The sequence below is a fragment of the Oncorhynchus masou genome, chromosome 31 (genome assembly GCF_036934945.1).
Source record: "Oncorhynchus masou masou isolate Uvic2021 chromosome 31, UVic_Omas_1.1, whole genome shotgun sequence".
NCBI lineage: Eukaryota > Metazoa > Chordata > Actinopteri > Salmoniformes > Salmonidae > Oncorhynchus > Oncorhynchus masou.
The window spans coordinates 20,572,919-20,593,912 of NC_088242.1; the positions used below are offsets into that span (position 1 = coordinate 20,572,919).

General features: G+C 43.8%; 1 protein-coding gene across 1 annotated transcript in view; it reads right to left on the bottom strand.

The window, feature by feature from the left end:
• The window catches only part of arfgef3 (ARFGEF family member 3), a 44,603-nt gene that overhangs the window by 6,479 nt on the left and 17,130 nt on the right, over positions 1–20,994 (bottom strand). Inside the window, 21 exon segments of the mRNA XM_064950296.1 lie at positions 622–1,864; positions 3,582–3,712; positions 4,048–4,179; positions 7,408–7,510; positions 7,606–7,720; positions 8,045–8,221; positions 8,378–8,651; positions 8,847–8,950; positions 9,126–9,248; positions 9,524–9,665; positions 9,739–9,918; positions 10,302–10,447; positions 10,573–10,706; positions 12,252–12,332; positions 12,334–12,537; positions 12,749–12,899; positions 13,147–13,257; positions 13,691–13,906; positions 19,987–20,094; positions 20,258–20,423; positions 20,633–20,799. Of these exon segments, the coding sequence (XP_064806368.1) occupies positions 622–1,864; positions 3,582–3,712; positions 4,048–4,179; positions 7,408–7,510; positions 7,606–7,720; positions 8,045–8,221; positions 8,378–8,651; positions 8,847–8,950; positions 9,126–9,248; positions 9,524–9,665; positions 9,739–9,918; positions 10,302–10,447; positions 10,573–10,706; positions 12,252–12,332; positions 12,334–12,537; positions 12,749–12,899; positions 13,147–13,257; positions 13,691–13,906; positions 19,987–20,094; positions 20,258–20,423; positions 20,633–20,799 (4,208 nt within the window).

Sequence of the window (20,994 nt, forward strand, 5' to 3'; positions counted from 1 at the left end):
TGTATCACTAGCCACTTTAACTATGCCACTTAGTTTACATACTCATCTCATATGTATATACTGTACTCGATACCATCTACTGTATCTTGCCTATGCTGCTCTGCACCATCACTCATTCATATCTTTATGTACATATTCTTTATCCCCTTACACTGTGTATAAGAAATTAGTTTTGGAATTGTTAGTTAGATTACTTGTTGGTTATTACTGCATTGTCGGAACTGGAAGCACAAGCATTTCGCTACACTCGCATTAACATCTGCTAACCATGTGTATGTGACAAATAAAATTTGATTTGATTTGTATCTGGCCATGTTTCCCCTGCATGCAGTCCTACCTGTATCTGGCCATGTTTCCCCTGCATGCGGTACCACCTGTATCTGGCCATGTTTCCCCTGCATGCAGTCCCACCTGTATCTGGCCATGTTTCCCCTGCATGCAGTCCCACCTGTATCTGGCCATGTTTCCCCTGCATGCGGTCCCACCTGTATCTGGTCATGTTTCCCCTGCATGCAGTCCCTCCTGTATCTGGTCATGTTTCCCTTGCAGTCCTACCTGTATCTGGTCATGTTTCCCCTGCAGTCCTACCTGTATCTGGTCATGTTTCCCCTGCAGTCCTACCTGTATCTGAGCCTCTGAGTCTCTAATGGAGACGCTGTGGGAGCTTGTTGTAGAACCGGAGCGGGGTCTGATCTTCTCCTGCCTCAGCACCTCTGGCCCGGCACTGAACGAGTGTCTCATGGGCCCCGGGTCCACCAGCTGCTGGGGCCTCTGTGGGTTGGAGGACTCTGGGCCCCTCATCGTCCCTGCCTCGCCCCTGTTCTCTCCCCCCTTGGTCTCCTTCACGAAGGTGGAATGGTTGTGCTGCTGCTTTCTCTTCTTGTACTCCATCATCAGCTTGGTGATGGTCTTGTCGGTGGCGATGGTATATAGCTTGTTCCCAGCACTCTCCCACCACTCCTTCTTGCGACCCGCTGGGTCTCTCCTCTCCCCTCTTAGGTGTGGCAGGCTGTCCATGCAGTAGCCAGCAGTAGGGCTGTGTGTGTCCTCCGACGGCGTCTCTGCCAGGTGGGAGCGCACGCTGTCATCTGAGGGTGTTCCCCGGCCGGACAGGCCTCCCGTGGAGGGAGTGGGAGTCTCAGGAGTGGAGGGGAAGAAGGGCAGGAAGAAGAGGGGGTCCCCCCGGAAGACGGGCACTGCCTCGTCCACCAGGTTCTCCTGGTCCAGGTGCATCTGGATGTAGTTGTTGCAGAGGTCCATGCAGAGCTTGTGCAGCCGCTTGACCAGCCAGGCCCAGTCTGCGCTGCTGACCGGCTGGATGCTGAGTGAAGGGATGGTGGCCCTCCACTGGCGCTTCTCCTTCCCCCGCGGGGGACTCACCTGAGCCGTCTCCTCGAAGATGTCCTCGTCCTCGGAGGAGCACTGCTGGGAGGAGTCGGAGCTGCCTTCGCCCTCCTCGTAAAGGATCTTCTTCACCAGCTCAGCAGTGATACTCTCTTGGTTGGTGAGCGTGGCACACAGCAGGGCCTGGAAGTAGATGTTGAAGCTCATGGCAGACTGGCGGTACAGGTTGGCAGCGCCACACACCCCAGACACCTTCATCAGCAGGTACTTGAGGCCCGGGCGCGTGTCGAAGTCTCGGGCTGTGCGGTAGGAGTCCAGCAGCAGGTCGAAGATGATGGCCAGGTTCTGCATGGAGATGTAGCGCAGGAAACCAGATGGTCTAGGATCAGATACTGGGGTGGTCTTCTCCTGGGTCTCAGCATCACCAGGGTGCTTAAACTCCTCCAGCAGAATGTCATACAGGTTCTGGAGCAACACTTGATGAGAGAGTAAGCTAACCACTATAGTTCTGAAAGGAATCCTATAGATCAGATGGAGAAAAAGGTTAATGAAACCATTTATGTAAATAGATTCCTATTTTACTTATATTTGGTTTGTCTGATTGTCAGAAACATGCAACTGGGATTTAAGCTTTAAAGTTTTATGACACAGCTTTTAAAAGCCACAATCCTTAGTTGCTATATCCATTTTTGGACATATAAATTAATGATATGTACCCATTGATTCTTGAGGAGACTTAGACATACCTCATGAGCTTAGTTCAACTGTCGTACCCTATCATCAGAACCCAAAATGTAAGCTTGGTTGTTTGTAAACAATACAAATGTTTTGAGGCTACTGTTTGTTTACATGGTTAAAACTATAATTTTGATATCCTTGATGGTCAGTCCTTGCATCCATAGCTCTGTTTATGAATTTGAGAGTGGTTACATTTCTCCAGCCCCAACCCTCAGCTGTTTACCAAATCAAAGGCGGATTGACCGATTTGCTATTGTTTCAATTAAGGACTCTAGCTTTAAATCTCAGACATCAATTTCTCCATCCTTTTGGGCATCATATGAGGTTTCTGATAAACAGCATTAAAGAAAAGGTCCTTAACTGAAAGTCAAAAGCAGATTTACTAAAACCACATTGTAATCCCAAAGAGCTTGATCAAAATAATAATACTGTATCAGAGGTCAGAGGACTCTGGGAATATTCTTATTTTATAAAAAGGGAAAGAATTTCATATCTACGTATGGTGGATAAGACAAAGTCTTCATCATCTGCACAGTAGCTTATGTCATCTGATAACAGATGTTGACATGACATAATATGGTCCATGACATTGAATGGATGCTTAAAGGAAAAATGTAAATATTGAATATACAGGTGGGCATAAATGCTGCTCACAGTAAACCAGAATCATGGTATGGGTGTCATCGAAGTGCTCTTACCCAATTTTTCTGTTGTAAGTCCAGCACATGAGAGAGAAATCAGCACATAAGGAGATAGAATATACTGCACATCGAAAGCTACATTCTGAAAACGGGCTGTGAACCTAGAATATACTGCACATCGAAAGCTACATTCTGAAAACGGGCTGTGAACCTAGAATATACTGCACATCGAAAGCTACATTCTGAAAACGGGCTGTGAACCTAGAATATACTGCACATCGAAAGCTACATTCTGAAAACGGGCTGTGAACCTAGAATATACTGCACATCGAAAGCTACATTCTGAGAACGGGCTGTGAACCTAGAATATACTGCACATCGAAAGCTACATTCTGAGAACGGGCTGTGAACCTAGAATATACTGCACATCGAAAGCTACATTCTGAAAACGGGCTGTGAACCTAGAATATACTGCACATCGAAAGCTACATTCTGAAAACGGGCTGTGAACCTAGAATATACTGCACATCGAAAGCTACATTCTGAAAACGGGCTGTGAACCTAGAATATACTGCACATCGAAAGCTACATTCTGAAAACGGGCTGTGAACCTAGAATATACTGCACATCGAAAGCTACATTCTGAAAACGGGCTGTGAACCTAGAATATACTGCACATCGAAAGCTACATTCTGAAAACATTCTGTGAACCTAGACAAACTGTAACACACTATATATAGATAGTGAATAGATTAGAATAGAGCAATGATTCAAAGTTGATGGTGTACTGTACACGACAGGTTGAACACACAGTATACAAAAACCACCACACCAGCTAAGTGATTAAACGCTGCAAACCTTTTCTGAGTGTGACCATTGGATTGCTGGTCTGAAGGGAGCTCTATGATGAGCACACAGGACTGGGCATGTTCAAAGCCTTCTTTGTTATTGGGGGTTTTAGGGGAGCACTGGGTGTCCAGCATAAACACCTAAAGAGAGGAGGAAGATAGGAGACATGTTCAACAACTATAAAGTCATACTGAACAATATACATGAATAATGAAATGTACTGTCTACATAGAAGATTTGAGACTGAATACAGAAGTTTGAAATGTTGTTTAATAACAGCTAGATTGATGAATAGTATAATTTGACACAGGTCTGACTGTGGACAGCCACACATGTATACGTCATTTCACATCAACATGCATGTAAGCCTAGGCCTAGATTCAATCCGGACTGCAGAAGATCTGTGCAATAGGGCGACTGAAATGTAAAGGTGATTTCCGATTGAGTAAACTAGTGTGTGGTGGTGGAGGGTCACCTGCTGGGCCATGGCTCTGATTCTCCAGTACTCTGCCTCAGCAGAGGGGGAGTGGGACGGAGCGGCCACCTTAACCTCACAGGCGTCCCCAGAGAAGCTGTCTGAACCACTACGGAAACACGCCAGCAGGTTCTACACAAGAGGTAGAGACACAAACACACACAGGTTCTGTATGGCACTCTGGCATGCATGCTGAAGCTATACAGTCTGGAGCACAAGGTTACATACAATGTGATCCAATCAACAGGATCTAGAACACACTGATCAACTGCAACTCTCTCAATCAGACACACATGGAACGTCATACAAACAGTTGAGACAGTGAAAGTATACATACACCTAGGATAATTTTTTATGTCCAAAGAAATTAATGAATGACAGTAATCCCAACATTCATTACTGGAACTAAACATCTAAATTATTGTGGACATTTACTTTTACTAGGGAATGAATGACCTGTCCTGAATGTAGATGACCCTTTTACAACAACTACGACTATTTTATAAAGCCCTTTTTACAGTTGTCACAAAGTGCTTTAAAGCACCAAAGAGCAAGCAATGCAGAAGAGGAAGCACAAAAAAAGCACAGGCCTGAGAAAGTTGGTCTTGTCCATACAGTATGCCTGCGTGCATATAGAGTCTACCACTATATGTTTTAAGACAGTCTGAATAAACAATGCTGTTAGTGAAGACACAATGCATTCTTAAGTAGAGTAATCTCTTGCAAGGTCACTATATTTAAGGTCTGTTATTGGTAGTAATGCATCATGCATTTAAGCCCTCTTTCTACTACAATACAAGTAGAGACAAGCTTTTTATTTTCTCTCTAAAAAGGCTGCAGCTTTAAGCTTTAAAGAAGATTATATTTGGTCCTCTCATATTGTGCAGGGCTGAGACTGAGGAAAATACTTGTAGTGAGACGTATCCTTCTAAATGTAGCCTACCTAGTGTAGGAATGTTATGGGGCTAGATGGAAACATGCATTCACCTGCTGCCACACACCACAGCCATAATCAGAATGGGTTAAAGGCCCAATGCAGCCATGTTTTATCTCAATATCAAATCATTTCTGGGAAACAAGTACAGTCATTCAGAAAGTATTCAGACCCCTTGACTTCAACATTTTGTTATATTACAGCCGTATTCTAAAATGTAAAAAATATATATTTCCTCATCAATTTACATACAAAACCACATAATAACAAAGTAAAAACTGGTTTTTAGAAATTTTAGCTTTTTTTTATATCACATTTACACAAGTATTTAGACTCTTTACTCAGCACTTTGTTGAAGCACATTTGGCAGCGATTACAGCCTTGAGTCATTTTTGGTATGACGCTACAAGCTTGGCACAACCGGTTTTTGGGGAGCTTCTCCCATTCTTCTCTGCGGACACTCTCAAGCTTTGTCAGGTTGGATGGGGAGCGTTGCTGCACAGCCATTTTTGGGTCTCCAGAGACGTTCGATCTGGTACAAGTCCAGGCTCTGGCTGGGCAACTCAAGGACATTCAGAGACTTGTCCCAAAGCCAGTCCTGTGTTGTCTTGGCTGTGTGCTAGTGTCGTTGTGCTGTTGGAAGGTGAACCTTTTCCCCAGTATGAGGTCCTGAGTGCTATGGAGCAGGTTTTCATCATTAATCTCTCTGTACTTTGCTCAGTTCATCTTTCCCTCAATCCTGACTAGTGTCCCTGTCCCTGCAACTGAAAAACATCCACACAGCATGATGCTGCCACCACTATGCTTCACAGTAGGGTTGATGTCAGGTTTCCTCCAGACGTGACGCTTGGCATTCAGGCCAAAGAGTTCAATCTTGGTTTCATCAGACCAGAGAATCTTGTTTCTCATGCGGAGTCTCTTTAAGTGCCTTTTGGCAAACTCTAAAGTGGGCTGTCATGTGCCTTTTACTGAGGAGTGGGCCACTCTACCATAAAGGCCTAATTGGTGGAGTGCTGCAGAGATGGTTGTCCTTCTGGAATCTTCTCCCATCTTCACTGAGGAACTTAGGAGCTCTGTCAGAGTGACCATTAGGTTCTTGGTCACCTCCCTGACCAAGGCCAGTCTTGGTGGTTCTAAACTTCTATGTGAGAATTATGGAGGCCACTGTGTTCTTGGGAACCTTCAACACTGCAGAAATGTTTTGGTACCCTTCCCCAGACCTGTGCCTCGACACAATCCTGTCTCGGCGCTCTACGACAATTCCTTTGACCTCATGGCTTGGTTTTTGTTCTGACATCCACTGTCAATTGTGGGACGTTATATAAACAGGTGTGTGCTTTTCTAAATCATGTCCAATCAATTGAATTTACCACAGGTGGACTCCAATCAAGTTGTAGAAACATCAAGGATGATCAATGGAAACAGGATTCACCGGAGCTCAATTTCGAGTCTCATAGCAAACGGTCTGAACTTATGTAAATAACGTATTTTGTTTTTGTATTTTTATAAAATGTGCTAACATTTCTAAAAACCATAAGGACAAAGCAAAAACGGGTTAACAAATGTGTAGATTGATGTAGAACATTTTTTATTTATTCAATATTAGAATAATGCTGTAACAAAAATGTGGAAAGAGTCAAGGGGTCTGAATACTTTCTGAATGCACTGCAAATACCTTACTGTAATAGCTTTTAATTAATATATTAAAAATAGCTTTCTTGAAAAAAACTATTTCTCAAGCAAGAATTTTGCAAGGACTGTCTGGGAGTGGTCTGAGTGGGGAGGGGAAAACTGAAAACTAGCTGTTATTGGCAGAGGTTTGGAACTCTTATTGTTCTATTAAATAATTCACCATCTGGTGTTGTAATTTTGACTGCACTGGGCCTTTAAACAAGGTGATTTTGTGTCCTATTAGTGTAATTTGTTCATGGCATTAATATCACCTCATGAGATCATTACCAGGGAAAGCTTTTTACATAATTTCCTAAACGGGTGTTGATTATTCCACTGGCCTCAACCCTAAAGAAGGCACAGCGTTGACAAAACGTTGATTAGGTTTACCCATTCAATTATTGGGAGCATACAGAGTGTGTGGCTTGATCTTTATACAGTTTATTCCACTGGTCTAAAATAACAACAATGGAAAAATTTGAGAGGAAGTTTGCGCCTTTAATTATTTTTAGATTAAACACCATTGACACAGGGGATGGCAGGGGGTTCTGCCTACAGGGAGTACAGCTACGACTGGAAGTTACTTTTCGTAGCAGGTTAGTAGCATTTTAAGGTAGCCTTTTCAGTAACCCTAACCCTTTTCCTAACCTTAAATCTCCTAACCTCCCACGTGAATTATCCTAACCTGCTACGAAAAAGTCAATTCGTAGCTACACTACCTCTAGTCAGAACCATGGCACGGCTCAGGTATTTACCTTGACAGGCTCCAGCGTGGCAGAGAAGGCATCCTGCAGGGCACAGCATGCCAGACGCCACATCTCCTCAGTGAAGACTGGGCCTACCGTCACCAACACGTACCTGCCACAGGAAGAGACAAACACCTGTCATCTACAGCTCAGTCATACACATTCTGTGTGTGTGTGTGAGCGTGCACAGCGCAAGTGCATGGTCACCTGATGCAGGAGCAGCCCACTCTAGAGATCGTCTCAGCAGGTTCAGCCACACAGGCCACCAGCAGCTTGAAGAGGTCCTTTAGCATCAGGTTGATCAGATGCTCATAGCCAATATCTACAGGAGGACAGAGATATGAAGGATACGGACAGAGGGACAACCAGGATCTGGGGGCGTATGTATCAGGGATCGCAGAATAGGAGTCAGGGTCAAGTTTTTCTCGCCCAAGTAGAAATGTTCAATGTGATCTAAAAGGCAAAACTGATCCTAAATCAGCACTCCTACTCTGAGACCCTGGATACATACGGCCCCTGGACTACATAAGTTTCACAAAGACCTATTTTGTCTGTTTAACTGCCTAAGTGCACTTCCATCTCTGCTGACAGCTTTGTGGACACTATGTTTGACCACCACTCAGTAGTCATTCCATGGCCACTGTACCTGAGTGGATGAAGCTTTGAACGTGCTCCACTACCAGCTCACAGCACAACCCAATGGCGTGCTTGAAGTTGGCTGCGGCTATGTCCCAGTACGCATGGTCGCCATGGCTACGCTGGAGCCAGAGTGACATCACAGGAAGAAGAAGCTGGATCACAGAGAATATGGCAAAGCCCGGTCCTATGGAGGTGGAAAAAAATAACCGGTTTTCATGTAGGCTACATTCATAATGACTATGTTAATCTTGTAAAATGATCACCCAGACCATGTAAACCAAACTATAGTGGAGAGTGTTGAATCTGATCTGTCCTTTGGTGTTATGGTATCACTTCTAACCTGGCAAGTTGGTGAGCGCTCTGAGAAGCTCAAACAACAGTTCCAGGGTGGGGGGCTGGTGCTGCCGGGGGCAGTTCGATACCGCTGCAGTCAGCTGCTCCAGCAGCAGGATCCAAACCTGGATCAAGCCTGTGTCATCGTCAAACTCAGCCAGGACGCAGTCCATGCCATCCTCACTGCTGACAGACTTCTCCTGGGCCCTCATGGGCAGGCTGGCCAGCCGGGCTCCCAGGAACACGGGCTTGGAAGGCATCTTGTAGATTTTGGCAAGCAGCTGCAGAAGAAAAACTCATCATACAGTGTGGATACACTAAACGTAGATGGAAAGTTCTTCCTTTAGCAGGTTGTGTGACCATTTATTTATCTATTTTAATAGACTTTCTGGAAGCCTGTCTGATAAAAGAACTCATTTTCATGTGACGCCCCATTGAAAATAGCTAAGGTGGCCCATTGGCCAGTGTTTTCCTACCTGAGAGCACTTCCTCAGGTAGTCCAGAGCAGGGAGGCACAGGTCTGTAGAACTGTAGCCAGTGGCATTGACACAGTCCCCAATCTCCTTATAGTCCACTTCTCCTAGGAACAAGGCCAACACACTCACTGATGGCAATCAGAGTAATCAATTCCATTATTTCTTACCAAATAACATGAACATTCAATGTCTCTACCTAAAAATGTGACGATCATGACAATAGTATTACACATCCACAGAAAAATAAAATAGTGTAATCATCTCATTTACCTGACTTACCTAAGCCTTTGACAAACTTCATAAGGCACATGATGTAGTCAGTTGCTGCGTTGGCGAAGACCTGAATGTTGTCGGTGTTGATAAATGCTTCAAAGACATCAAACACAGGCGCCTGAGACTTCCCTGCATTCCAGACGGAGCAGAAAACAACCTCAACAACAAAAACTGCGATATACAGGAATCTCCTTCGAGAGAGGAGACGAGGCTCTGTGCCAACATACAGTTTCTCCTGCTGAGACTCCCTCTCATAAGACATCATTACAGACAACCCAAAGAAACAGAATGTATGTGAATACAATAGAAATACTGTAGCCGGGCAGTACCTGAGGGAATACAATAACACATAGAAACATTGAGATGTAACAAACTCAAAAGACTAGGCTGTCTGTCATACATACCCATGGAATATTCTCCTATCAGGTAGTCTTTCATGTCTGGCTTGTTCCCATGCACAGTCCTCAGGGCACTGAATAGAGGTCTCCAGCCAGACTGGATCTGAGGGGAACACATCTCTACCAGCTCCCCTATGGACGTGACCACCTGAGGGACAAACAATAGGACGTTTCAACTACCGGGTCAACTAATTATAAGAGGTGTGTGTGGGACAACTCACCTGGTCCTGCACGTCCTCGTCACACAGCTCCAGCTGCATGATGTGCTCGAAGGGTCTAAAGAGCGCCTCGTTAAAGTGGAAGTGGGGAAGCTCTGCCCAGCTGGTCAGCACCTCCATCAGAACATCATGGATGAAGGACACAGCCTTTTGGGATACATGGCGCTCTTTGTGGCAGGCAGCCTAGGAAGAGACAGAGAGAAACAGTAACGAGAACAATGCCCAATGGGCAAAAACTGGTAGAATCAACGCTGTTCCCATGTCATTTCAACAACAAATATGTAAATATGTAAATGACATTGAATCAACTTGGAAAACTAAGGGAATTTCGTATTTTCTCACCAAACTAAATCCAACGGCCGCATGAAATGTTTGTTGATTTCACGTTAGTTCACAAACGTAAATCAAAACTAGATGTTGAACTGATGTCTGTGCCCAGTGGGTATAGGCCTAATATAACCTGCAGAAAGGGTGAACCTATTAGGCTATACCATATTAGTGATCATAGAGGAGAGGACATCAGCAAAGGAGGCTACACAGTTGAGACGCATTCTCTGTGCTCCTACCTCCACCAGGTGCGGTGCTACTATGCTCCAGGCCCTCATCATGTGCAGCAGGGGTCTGGTCTTATTCCTCACGATCCGCAGCATGGCCTCCCCCAGCCGGAACAAATGCAGGGTGCTACGCCTGTCCATGGTGGACTTGGCCTCTCCTAAAAACACACAGGCAACATTGATGACCTTTGGGACTGTTCTGTTGGTTCTATTTTACTGGGCAAATTTGACCCAGGGTTTTTATCTAAGTCTGTTGGGGATAAGCATGTGCTGTGTTTGGTACCTGGCATGGCTAAGGAGTAGTCTCCTGTCTCAGTGACTGAGTCAAAGAGCTGGGACTGAGATGCTCTCCTCAGCTGGTGCAGGAAACCCACCAGGCTAACCATGTTCAGTTTACTGACAGAGTCCTCAAATAACCTGCAAAAAAGGTCATACAGTGGAATCCAAATTATTGCCACTATATTCTTCAAACAGCAGAAAGGAATCACCACAAGCCAATTAGAAAGCTGTGGGACTAGTAGGAGAGTGAAACATCTGCCAGATAAGTGTTTTGATTATTTTCTCTAAAAGCGGCCTGGTGCTTATGTAGTTATATAAGCACTGCAGGCAGGGCCGGATTAATGCAGGGACTCAAGCCCGTAGGGGGCCCAAGAGTCCCCCAAAAAAGAGATAAATAAAATGGTTTATTTATTTTTATCCAACCACAGAAGCCCACTCTGAAGGTTCAAAATACACCAGAGAGCATAATTTTGCCACAGAGGACCAATAGTTTTAAAAAAATAACCGGGGACAAAGTTTTATCACAGGCACCTACGGGTAACTTCCAAAACACTTAAAATGTCTTAAAAGGGTGATGGGCCACCACGAGCTGCCAGAACAGCTTCAAAGTGCCTTGGCATAGATTCTACAAGAGGACCTAAACCATGGCAGGAAATGCACCCCACACATAACATAACGTATACTTTGTATTCCTCATTTACTCAAGTGTTTCCTTTATTTTGGAAGTTACCAGTATGCCGACAGTGGGGAAGGTCGCAATGTGTGCTGCATGCAGCACCAAATATAGGACAGTCTGTTGCGTTGTGGCCATAGACATATAATCCATAGAAGATTTTTGGAACATCTAACCTTAGCAATTTGACTGTTAAACTCATGGATACACTAGCAATGGCTGCCAGACCTGACTTGAATGGGAACTGCCATCTATGGATTATATTTATATGGTTGGTTGCGGCTGTCAGTTTGCCTTTTGCAAATTTCAAAATACAATTGCGGGAAACACATACAGTTTGAAAAGTAAATGCCTACCGCTGAAAAGAGAAGACTAATCTTTCTGTAGAACCAATATAAAAAAAAAATCTTTCAACTCCCAATTTTCAGCAGCACTGTTTTTCAAAGTAGTTTATCATGAGATATGCTATGGCCTTGACGAGACCATCACCGGTGAGTAGCCTACAGCTTCATCTTCTTCATTAGGTGAGACAGTGTGACACTGGAAAGTGTATTTAGGTACCCTATAATACACAATTTATATTTCCTCAGAATATTGTACAAATCTGTGTGTCGCTTCATGATGATTTTTTAATCTGGCCCTGACTGCAGACTATAACTTATCCATGTGTAATTGGCCTATGTTCAGAAGAGAAAGTGCTGCATGACCATGTGACTCTTAATTTGTACAATCAAGAGTACCAAATCACATACTGGTCTGGGTCGAATACTTTCATGTACTTGAGCTGTGCTTGATCCACACTGCCACCAGGTGGCCATTTAACATGTGCTGTTGTTTCTTTCAATGACTTTAAATGACAACTTTTGTATTTCAGCCTAGTCAGTCAACAATAACTATATTGTTTGTTTCATATTGCTATTCAGGCATGAAAGTCAATGAAAAAGAAAGCGAGAGGAGAATATGAAACTTAGTATGCTATTCAGACAGTTCTGTAGCCTATACTGCAGTACCTGTCTGTCTGTGTAGATAGGGTGCAGACGGCCTTGGATGCGCTGGTCCCAGTCATCAGGCTACGGTCCAGGCCTTTCCCCCCTACCCTCCCTTAACAGCTCCTGGATGGACTGGGGCTGGATGACCGGCTGGCTGCTGAGGGCCAGATCTCTGTCCGGACTAGGCTCGCCACACAAATCCAGCCCCAGGTCTACAGCCTGCTGGGCCTGGGTGATGGTCATGGTGGCCTGGGAGTTGCCGTCGCTGAAGTGGCTGTGCTCCAGAGAGCTGACATATTCGCTCACCCTGGATAGACAGAGACCAGTACTCTACTGTATTGTTCAGTGTGTCATTACAGATGAGAGTTCACATTATAGATGAGTGTTAGGAACCTGTGGCTGCAACTGTACCGAGAATCCAATGTAATATGCTATCATGCATTTTTCTCAGTGGTTATGGAGAGGGTTGTGACTTTGATCTTTGCATCGCCTGCCCTGCCACAGCTTGGCTGTATTACCTGAAGACATGGGGCCAGCAGTCCTGGTTGTGGCTGCCCATCTCCAGGCCCACGTTGAGGATGGCCTCCATGCAGAGCACATGGGCCGTGTGCAGCCGCACCCCCTGAGGACGTCCCATCTGCTCAAGCTTCTGCTCCACACGCTGCTTGACTGGGAACACACACACCCAACAGACACAGGATCAGATCCCAGCACTCTAGCTAGCACCATATCAAAAACTAAAATGTGACCATGTAAATATGGGATCTTTTCCGAAAGGGATTCTTTATGTCTTGCACAGTAATGACAAATTAAATGTCATCTTTGGTGTATACACTAGTTTTATAGTACGGTATGTGTTTGAAAAAAGGCAATTGAATCCCTGTGTACAGTATGTTATGTGGGGTGCTGTAAGTACCTTGTGTGATGGCATCTCCAGACTCGCCCACCTCCCTCTCCTCCTTCTCCTCCTGCACACACGAGGCTGCCGCCATCTGGGCCAGAGCCGAGGCACAATTGGCAGCCACACCTAGAGAACGCAAGAATATTCATATTCATTAGAGCTGATGGTAATCAAAGACAAGCTGGGCTGAGAGGGCCTACGGCACCGGTCACAGGGCGCCAGGCCAATACTTTATCATCATATGGTCCTGATTCATATATGTTTTCAGGGAGATTTCAATAGCTAAACAAAAAGACCTATGAAGTATTCAGATATTGTTCAAAATCTAAGCAAAACCTTTGCTTGAGTTTGATTCTCTTTTGTACTTATGTCTTTGTGGACACACATCTAAACCAGACCTGGAATCAAATAGTTTTCTTTCAAATAGTTTGAGCCTTTGACCCAGCCAGCCTCTGATCTAAACACACTAGCTAGTGGGTTAACTAAACACTTCCTGTTGAAGATTATATTCAGTCAGGCAGGCCTTATCCACGGTCACCACGATGTTGGGTCCTGTTACCTAGAGCACAGCTGAGTCCGGCTGCCTTGCGTAGTCCATCCAGGCTGAGACAGATGGTGTCTCTCTCCTTCTGGCTCTGCTCCTTCAGCCCCTCAGAACCCAGCATGAAGGCCAGGCCCTTGGAGCTGCCCGCCATGCGCCCTGTCAGTGGGGTGGATAGGGTGTCCATCAGGTTCTTCCAGCAGCCCATCAGGATGTAGCGAGCAAACACTATGCCTGAAATAATATGAATGAATGTTGAGTGAGTGAGTGAGCCAGACATTTATCTGTGCATTGACCAAGACAATATGTATGAAACAGGGTCAAATGGGGGTTGGGTCAGACCCTTAAAGCTAGAATCTGCAGCTGAAAGGGTCATCCTGCATCTGTTTTGGTAAAAAAAAAGAGATGGGCTTGTAGAAATGTAACCATTCTCAAATTCATAGACAGAGCGAGGATCCAAGGACTGACCATCCACAATATAAAATAATTATAGTTTAAAACGTATTAGGGATAGGGGGCAGTATTTTCACGTCCGGATGAAAAGCGTGCGCAAAGTAAACTGCTTGTTACTCAGGCCCAGAAGATAGGATATGCATATAAATGGGTAGTTGTGGATAGTAAACTCTAAAAGTTTCTAAAATAATGTCTGTGAGTATAACATAACTGATTTGGAAGGCGAAACCCCGAGGACAAACCATCCAGGGTGGAAAAAATTGTCATAGTATTTCCCAATGGTTTTCTATGGGAAGCCTTATTTAATAGGAACCCGGTTGCAGTTCCTATGGCTTCCACTAGATGTCAACAGTCTTTAGAAATTGTTCGATGTTTTTCTTTTGAGAAATGAAGAAGTATGGCTGTTCATTGTAAGTGTCACTCCAGGTGGACTCTACTGTTTGGTGCGTGTGAACTGGAATGCGCTTCAAGTTGTTTTTATCCGGTATTGGAAACAGCTTATCCCACCTTAATTGATCAAGTTTATTTACATTTTAGGATACCTGAGGTTGGATTAGGAACGTTGTTTGAAATGTATGGACCAAGTTTACTGGTAACTTATTAGATACTTTGTAGTCATGTTGGGCGAGTTGGAAGCGGTGTATTTCTGAATCAAACGCGCCAAATAAATTGACATTTTGGGGATATAAAGGAATTTATCGACCAAAACGGCCATTCATTGTGTCACTGAGACATTTGGGATTGCAAAAAGAAGAAGATATTCAAAAGTTAAGGCATTTATTATATAGTTAGGTGGTGACTTTTGTGTCACCACCTGCCTGGTTGAAAATGATTTTCATGTGTTTGTCTGCGGGGCGCTGTCCTCAGATAATCGCATGGTCTGCTTTCACCGTAAAGCCTTTTTGAAATCTGACACTGCGGCTGGATTAACAAGAGGTTAAGCTTTATTTTGATGTATTACACATATATTTGTGAATCTTGATATTTCTGTAGTTTGAATTTGGCGCTCTGCAATTTCACTGAATGTTGTCAAATCTATCCCGCTAACGGAATTGGCGCGCGAAGGCATCACTAACAGGCATTCTTTGAGGCTATACAGTGTTTGTTTACATCAACTTTATTAACAAACATTGGAGTAAAAAAATATATATTTTGGGTTCTGATAAGGTGACAGTTGAAGTAAGCTCATTTATGAGTTACATTCTTCAAGAATCAAATGGGTGTACAGTACATTCTGAAAGTATTCAGATCCCTTCACTTCTTCCACATTTCATTACAGCCGTATACTAAAATTGATTAAATACATTTTTTTTAGATTTGCAAAAAATAAATAAAAAACAAACCGTTTTTGCTTCGTCATTATGGGGTATTGTGTGTAGATTGAAAAACAACAATTCAATCAATTTTAGATTAAGGCTGTAACGTAACAGTGTGGAAAAAGTCTAGGGGTCTGAATACTTTCCGAATGCAATGTACAGTACCAGTCAAAAGTACAAAAGTACACCTACTCATTCAAGGGTTTTTATTTATTTGTACTATTGTCTACATTGTAGAATAATAGTGAAGACAAACTATGAAATAACACATATGGAATCATGTAGTAACCCAGAAAAGTGTTAAACAAATCTAAATATATTTGAGATTCTTCAAAGTAGCAACCCTTTGCCTTGATGACAGCTTTGCACACTCTTTGTATTATCTCAACCAGCTTCATGAGGTAGTCACCTGGAATCAAATCAAATTGTATTTGTCACATACACATGGTTAGCAGATGTTAATGCGAGTGTAGCGAAATAAGTAATCTAACCTAACAATTTCACTACATTATACACACAAGTGTAAATGAATGAATAAGAATATGTACATAAAAATATATAAATGAGCGATGGCCGAACGGCATAGGCAAGATGCAGAATGCATTTCAATTAACAGGTGTGCCTTGTTAAAAGTTAATTTGTGGAATTTCTTTCCTCAATGCGTTTGAGCCAATCAGTTGTGTTGTGACAAGGTAGGGGTGGTATACAGAAGATATCCCTATTTGGTAAAAGACCAAGTCCATATTATGTCAAGAACATTTCAAATAAGCAAAGAGAAACGACAGTCCATCATTACTTTAAGACATGAAGGTCGGAACATTAAGAACTTTGAAAGTTTCTTCAAGCACAGTCGCAAAAACGATCAAGCTCTACGATAAAACTGGCTCATGAGGACCGCCACAAGAAAGGAAGCCCCAGAGTTACCTCTGCTGCAGAGTTCATTAGTTAACTGCACCTCAGATTGCAGCCCAAATAAATGCTTCAGAGTTCAAGTAACAGACATCAACTGTTCAAAGGAGACTGCATAAATATCAGGCCTTCATGGTCGAATTGCTGAAAAGAAACCACTACTAAAAGGACACTAATAAGAAGAAGAGACTTGCTTGGCCCAAGAAACACAAGCAATGGACATTAGACCGGTTGAAATCTGCCCTTTGGTCTGGTGTCCAAATTTGAAATTTTTGGTTCCAACTTCCGCAGAGTAGGTGAACGGATGATCTCTGCATGTGTGGTTCCCACCGTGAAGCATGGAGCAGATGGTGTGTTGGTGCTTTGCTGGTGACACTGTCAGTGATTTATTTAGAATTCAAGACACACTGAACCAGCATGGATCCACAGCATTCTGCAACGATACGCCAACCAATCTGGTTTGGGCTTAGTGGGAAGGTAATTTGTTTTTCAACAGGACAATGACCTAAAACACACCTCCAGGCTGTGTAAGGGCTATTTGACCAATTTACATTTTACATTTAAGTCATTTGGCAGACGCTCTTATCCAGAGCGACTTACAAATTGGTGAATTCACCTTATGACCAATGAGAGTGATGGAGTGCTGCATCATCTGACCTCAACCCAATTGAGATGGTTAGGGATGAGTTGGACCGCAGAGTGAAGGAAAAGCAGCCAGCAAGTTCTCAGCATGTGAGAACTCCTTCAAGACTGTTGGGAAAGCCTTCCTCATGAAGCTGGTTGAGAGAATGCCAAGAGTGTTCAAAGCTGTCATCAAGGCAATGGGTGGCTACTTTGAAGAATCTAAAATATATTTTGATTTGTTGAACACTTTTTTGGTTACAACATGAATCCATGTGTTATTTTATAGTTTTGATGTCGTCAGTATTATTCTGCAATGTAGAAAATAGTAAAAATAAAGAAAAACCCTTGAATGAGTAGGTGTGTCCAAACTATAGACTGGTACTGTACAGTTGTGGACAAAAGTTTTGAGAATGACACAAATATACATTTTCAAAGTCTGCTCCCTCAGATTGTATGATGGCAATTGGCATATACTCCAGAATGTTATGAAGAGTGATCAGATTAATTGATTGCAAAGTCCCTCTTTGCCATGCAAATTAACTGAATAACAAACAAAAAAACATTTCAGCCCTGCCACAAAAGGACCAGCTGACATCATGTCAGTGATTCTCTCGTTAACACAGGTGTGAGTGTTGATGAGGACAAGGCGGGAGATCACTCTGTCATGCTGATTGAGTTCGAATAACAGACTGGAAGCTTTAAAAGGAGGGTGGTGCTTGGAATCATTGTTCTTCCTCTGTCAATCATGGTTACCTGCAAGGAAACACATGCAGTCATCATTGCTTTGCACAAAAAGGGCTTCACAAGAAAGGATATTGCTGCCAGTAAGATTGCACCAAAATCAACCATTTATCGGATCATCAAGAACTTCAAGGAGAGCGGTTCAATTGTTGTGAAGAAGGCTTCAAGGTGCCCAAGAAAGTCCAACAAGCACCAGGACTGTCTCCTAAAGTTGATTCAGCTGCGGGATCGGGGCACCACCAGTACAGAGCTTGCTCAGGAATGGCAGCAGGCAGGTGTATGGCGAAGACTTTTGGAGGATGGCATGGTGTCAAGAAGGGCAGCAAAGAAGCCACTTTTCTCCAGGAAAAACATCAGGGACAGACTGATATTCTGCAAAAGGTACAGGAATTGGACTGCTGAGGACTGGGGTAAAGTCATTTTCTCTGATGAATCCCCTTTCCGATTGTTTGGGGCATCCGGACAAAAAAAAAAAGCTTGTCCGGAGGAGACAAGGTGAGGGCTACCATCAGTCCTGTGTCATGCCAACAGTAAAGCATCCTGAGACCATTCATGTGTGGGGTTGCTTCTCAGCCAAGGGAGTGGGCTCACTCACAATGTTGCCTAAGAACACAGCCATGAATAAAGAATGCTACCAACACATCCTCCCAGAGCAACTTCTCCCAACCACCCAGGAACAGTTTGGTGACGAACAATGCCTTTTCCAGCATGATGGAGCACCTTGCCATAAGGCAAAAGTGATAACTAAGGGGCTCGGGGAACAAAATATCAATATTTTGGGTCCATGGCCAGGAAACTCCCCAGACTTTAATCCTATTGAGAACTTGTGGTCAATCCTCAAGAGGCGGGTGGACAAACAAAAACCCACAAATTCTGGCAACTCCTAGCATTGATTATGCAAGAATGGGCTGGCATCAGTCAGGATGTGGCCCAGAAGTTAATTGACAGTATGCCAGGGCGGATTGCAGAGGTCTTGAAAAAAGAAGAGTCAACACTGCAAATATTGACTCTTTGCATCAACTTCGTGTAATTGTCAATAAAAGCCTTTGACACTTATGAAATGCTTGTAAATATACTTCAGTATTCCATAGTAACATTGACAAAAATATCTAAAAGACACTGAAGCAGAAAACTTTGAAAAGTAATATGTCATTCTCAACTTTTGGCCACGTCTGCATATCATTAATATAAAGTAAAAGAATGTGTGTAGCAACTAAGGATAGAGTGCATAAGTAGTACAGCTGTGTAGACTATTGATCAGGAACTAAGCATAATACAGTATGAAGGAAGATTGAGTAAGTCAGACCGTCATCTTTGTATTGACCAAGACTTATGCTACAGCACAATGGGGTTGAGTCAGACTCTTTAAACTGTATACAGTACATCCACATGTGTTTTGACAAAGACCCCATGCCTGTAAAAGCACCAATGGGAGTTAAGTCAGAACCTACACTACATCTATCGGTGTATTGATTCAGCAGCTCTGTAATGTGCTGTGGCCTTATTTGCTGAGAGGCAGTGAACAGACAGGCAGTAAACAACAGTCCCGTTAGACACCTTGAGAGATTTAAGCTCTATAAAAGGCACTCTGTGTGACAATAACATTTCATACAGGGAAATAAGTAGAACTGACAATGGTCCCTTTTCTCCGTTCCATGTTAATATATTCGTCCATGTTGATTATGTGTACATAGCTAGCTTATTACATGAAAGCTTTAAAAGCCTAATGGGCAACTCAGCCGCGGTTGCCATGGTAATGAGGTTGCTCAAGTGCTCGATGGTGCATCTTTTGTTCTCAGTGGTAATAAAAGAGGTAGGCAGATGCTGGCAGCTCTCCATTCCCTCTCCTGTGAGGGACACAAGGAGAACAATATATTTCTCTCTCCATGTAGAGTACAGCATCTAGGCCAGCGTTTCCCAAACTTGCTCCTCGTGACCCCAAGGGGTGCACATTTTGGTTTTTGCCCTAACACTCCACAGCTATTTTAAATTATCAAAGTTTGATGATTATTTGAATCAGCTGTGTAGTGCACCCCTTGGAATCTCGAGGACCCGAGTTTGGGTCCCTCGAGACCAGGGTTCAGTCCCTGTCGCCACCCTTCCCACTATGTCTCCTCCTAATCTATCTCCCCTGATGTTTGAATAAAGCAAAAAAATACACACTACAATATGCCTAAATATCAAAGCAAAATATAGTCAAAAACTGCCTTGCGACTCAGAAAGGACAGCTGGGGGTACCTGGTGGTGTCAGTACCTGGGGGGTGTCAGTACCTGCCATGAGGGTGTCACTGCCACTCTTGTCACAGCTGAAGGGGGACTGTGTGTTGGCCTTACGGATCAGCTGACCTCCGATGGCACTACTGCCCAGACCATCGATGTCTGACCAGAGACAGACAGAGAGAGGACACAACGTGATGAGAGTCGTCATAATAACATAGCAGAACATTTCAAAGACCCAAAGGAGCATTATATTAATACTTTTATGTTGACATAAAGAATCCTCATGAATAAAACTGTGTGGGAGAGCTGTGTCACATCCTACCAGTTAGCATGGTGATGAGGGGTAAGGAGTGTTCCTCTGGTGAGCCCCAGTAGCCAGCCTCCCCCAGCAAGTTCCGGTCCAAAACCTGGAGGTAAAGCTCCTCGATCCAGGCCTGAGACAGCACCACCAGCACCCCACTGCTCTGGATGAGACGAACAAACTCTTTCTGCAGCAGGAGAGAGAATTCAATGGGGGATACCATGAGGCCTGGTGGGATCGCTTTAAAATATATAAACCGCATAAACAAAATAATTGGCTACAGTACTATATCGTGTTCAGCTGATCACAACACTTGTCTTCAGGCTTCCTCTCTACCATACACAGGGGATGTCAGTTTTAGTGCGCCAACACATTGACTCCACAACCACCACTCACCAGGCTGACCAGTACAGGCATGGGCCTCCTGCGGTAGTAGTCCTGGCAGCAGAGTTTGAGGCTGAGGAGCAAGGCGTAGTAGGAGACCAGGTAAAGGCCGTCAGCGTTCATCAGGGCCTGACAGTTCAGGTTCTCACTGCCCTCATAGCCTGGTGAATGGATGCCACCTGGGAGAGAGAGTCGGATACAGGGTCAAATAGAAACCATTGACGAAACTAGGACAATTAAGACAATTATCTTACCTCGTATCCCCATCAGAAGACTTAAAATACTAAATTAGATACTGTAATTACAATGCGACTTTCAATGACTTCTCCACGGATATCTGATGTTCTCACATCCTCCCTCCATTGTCTCATGCC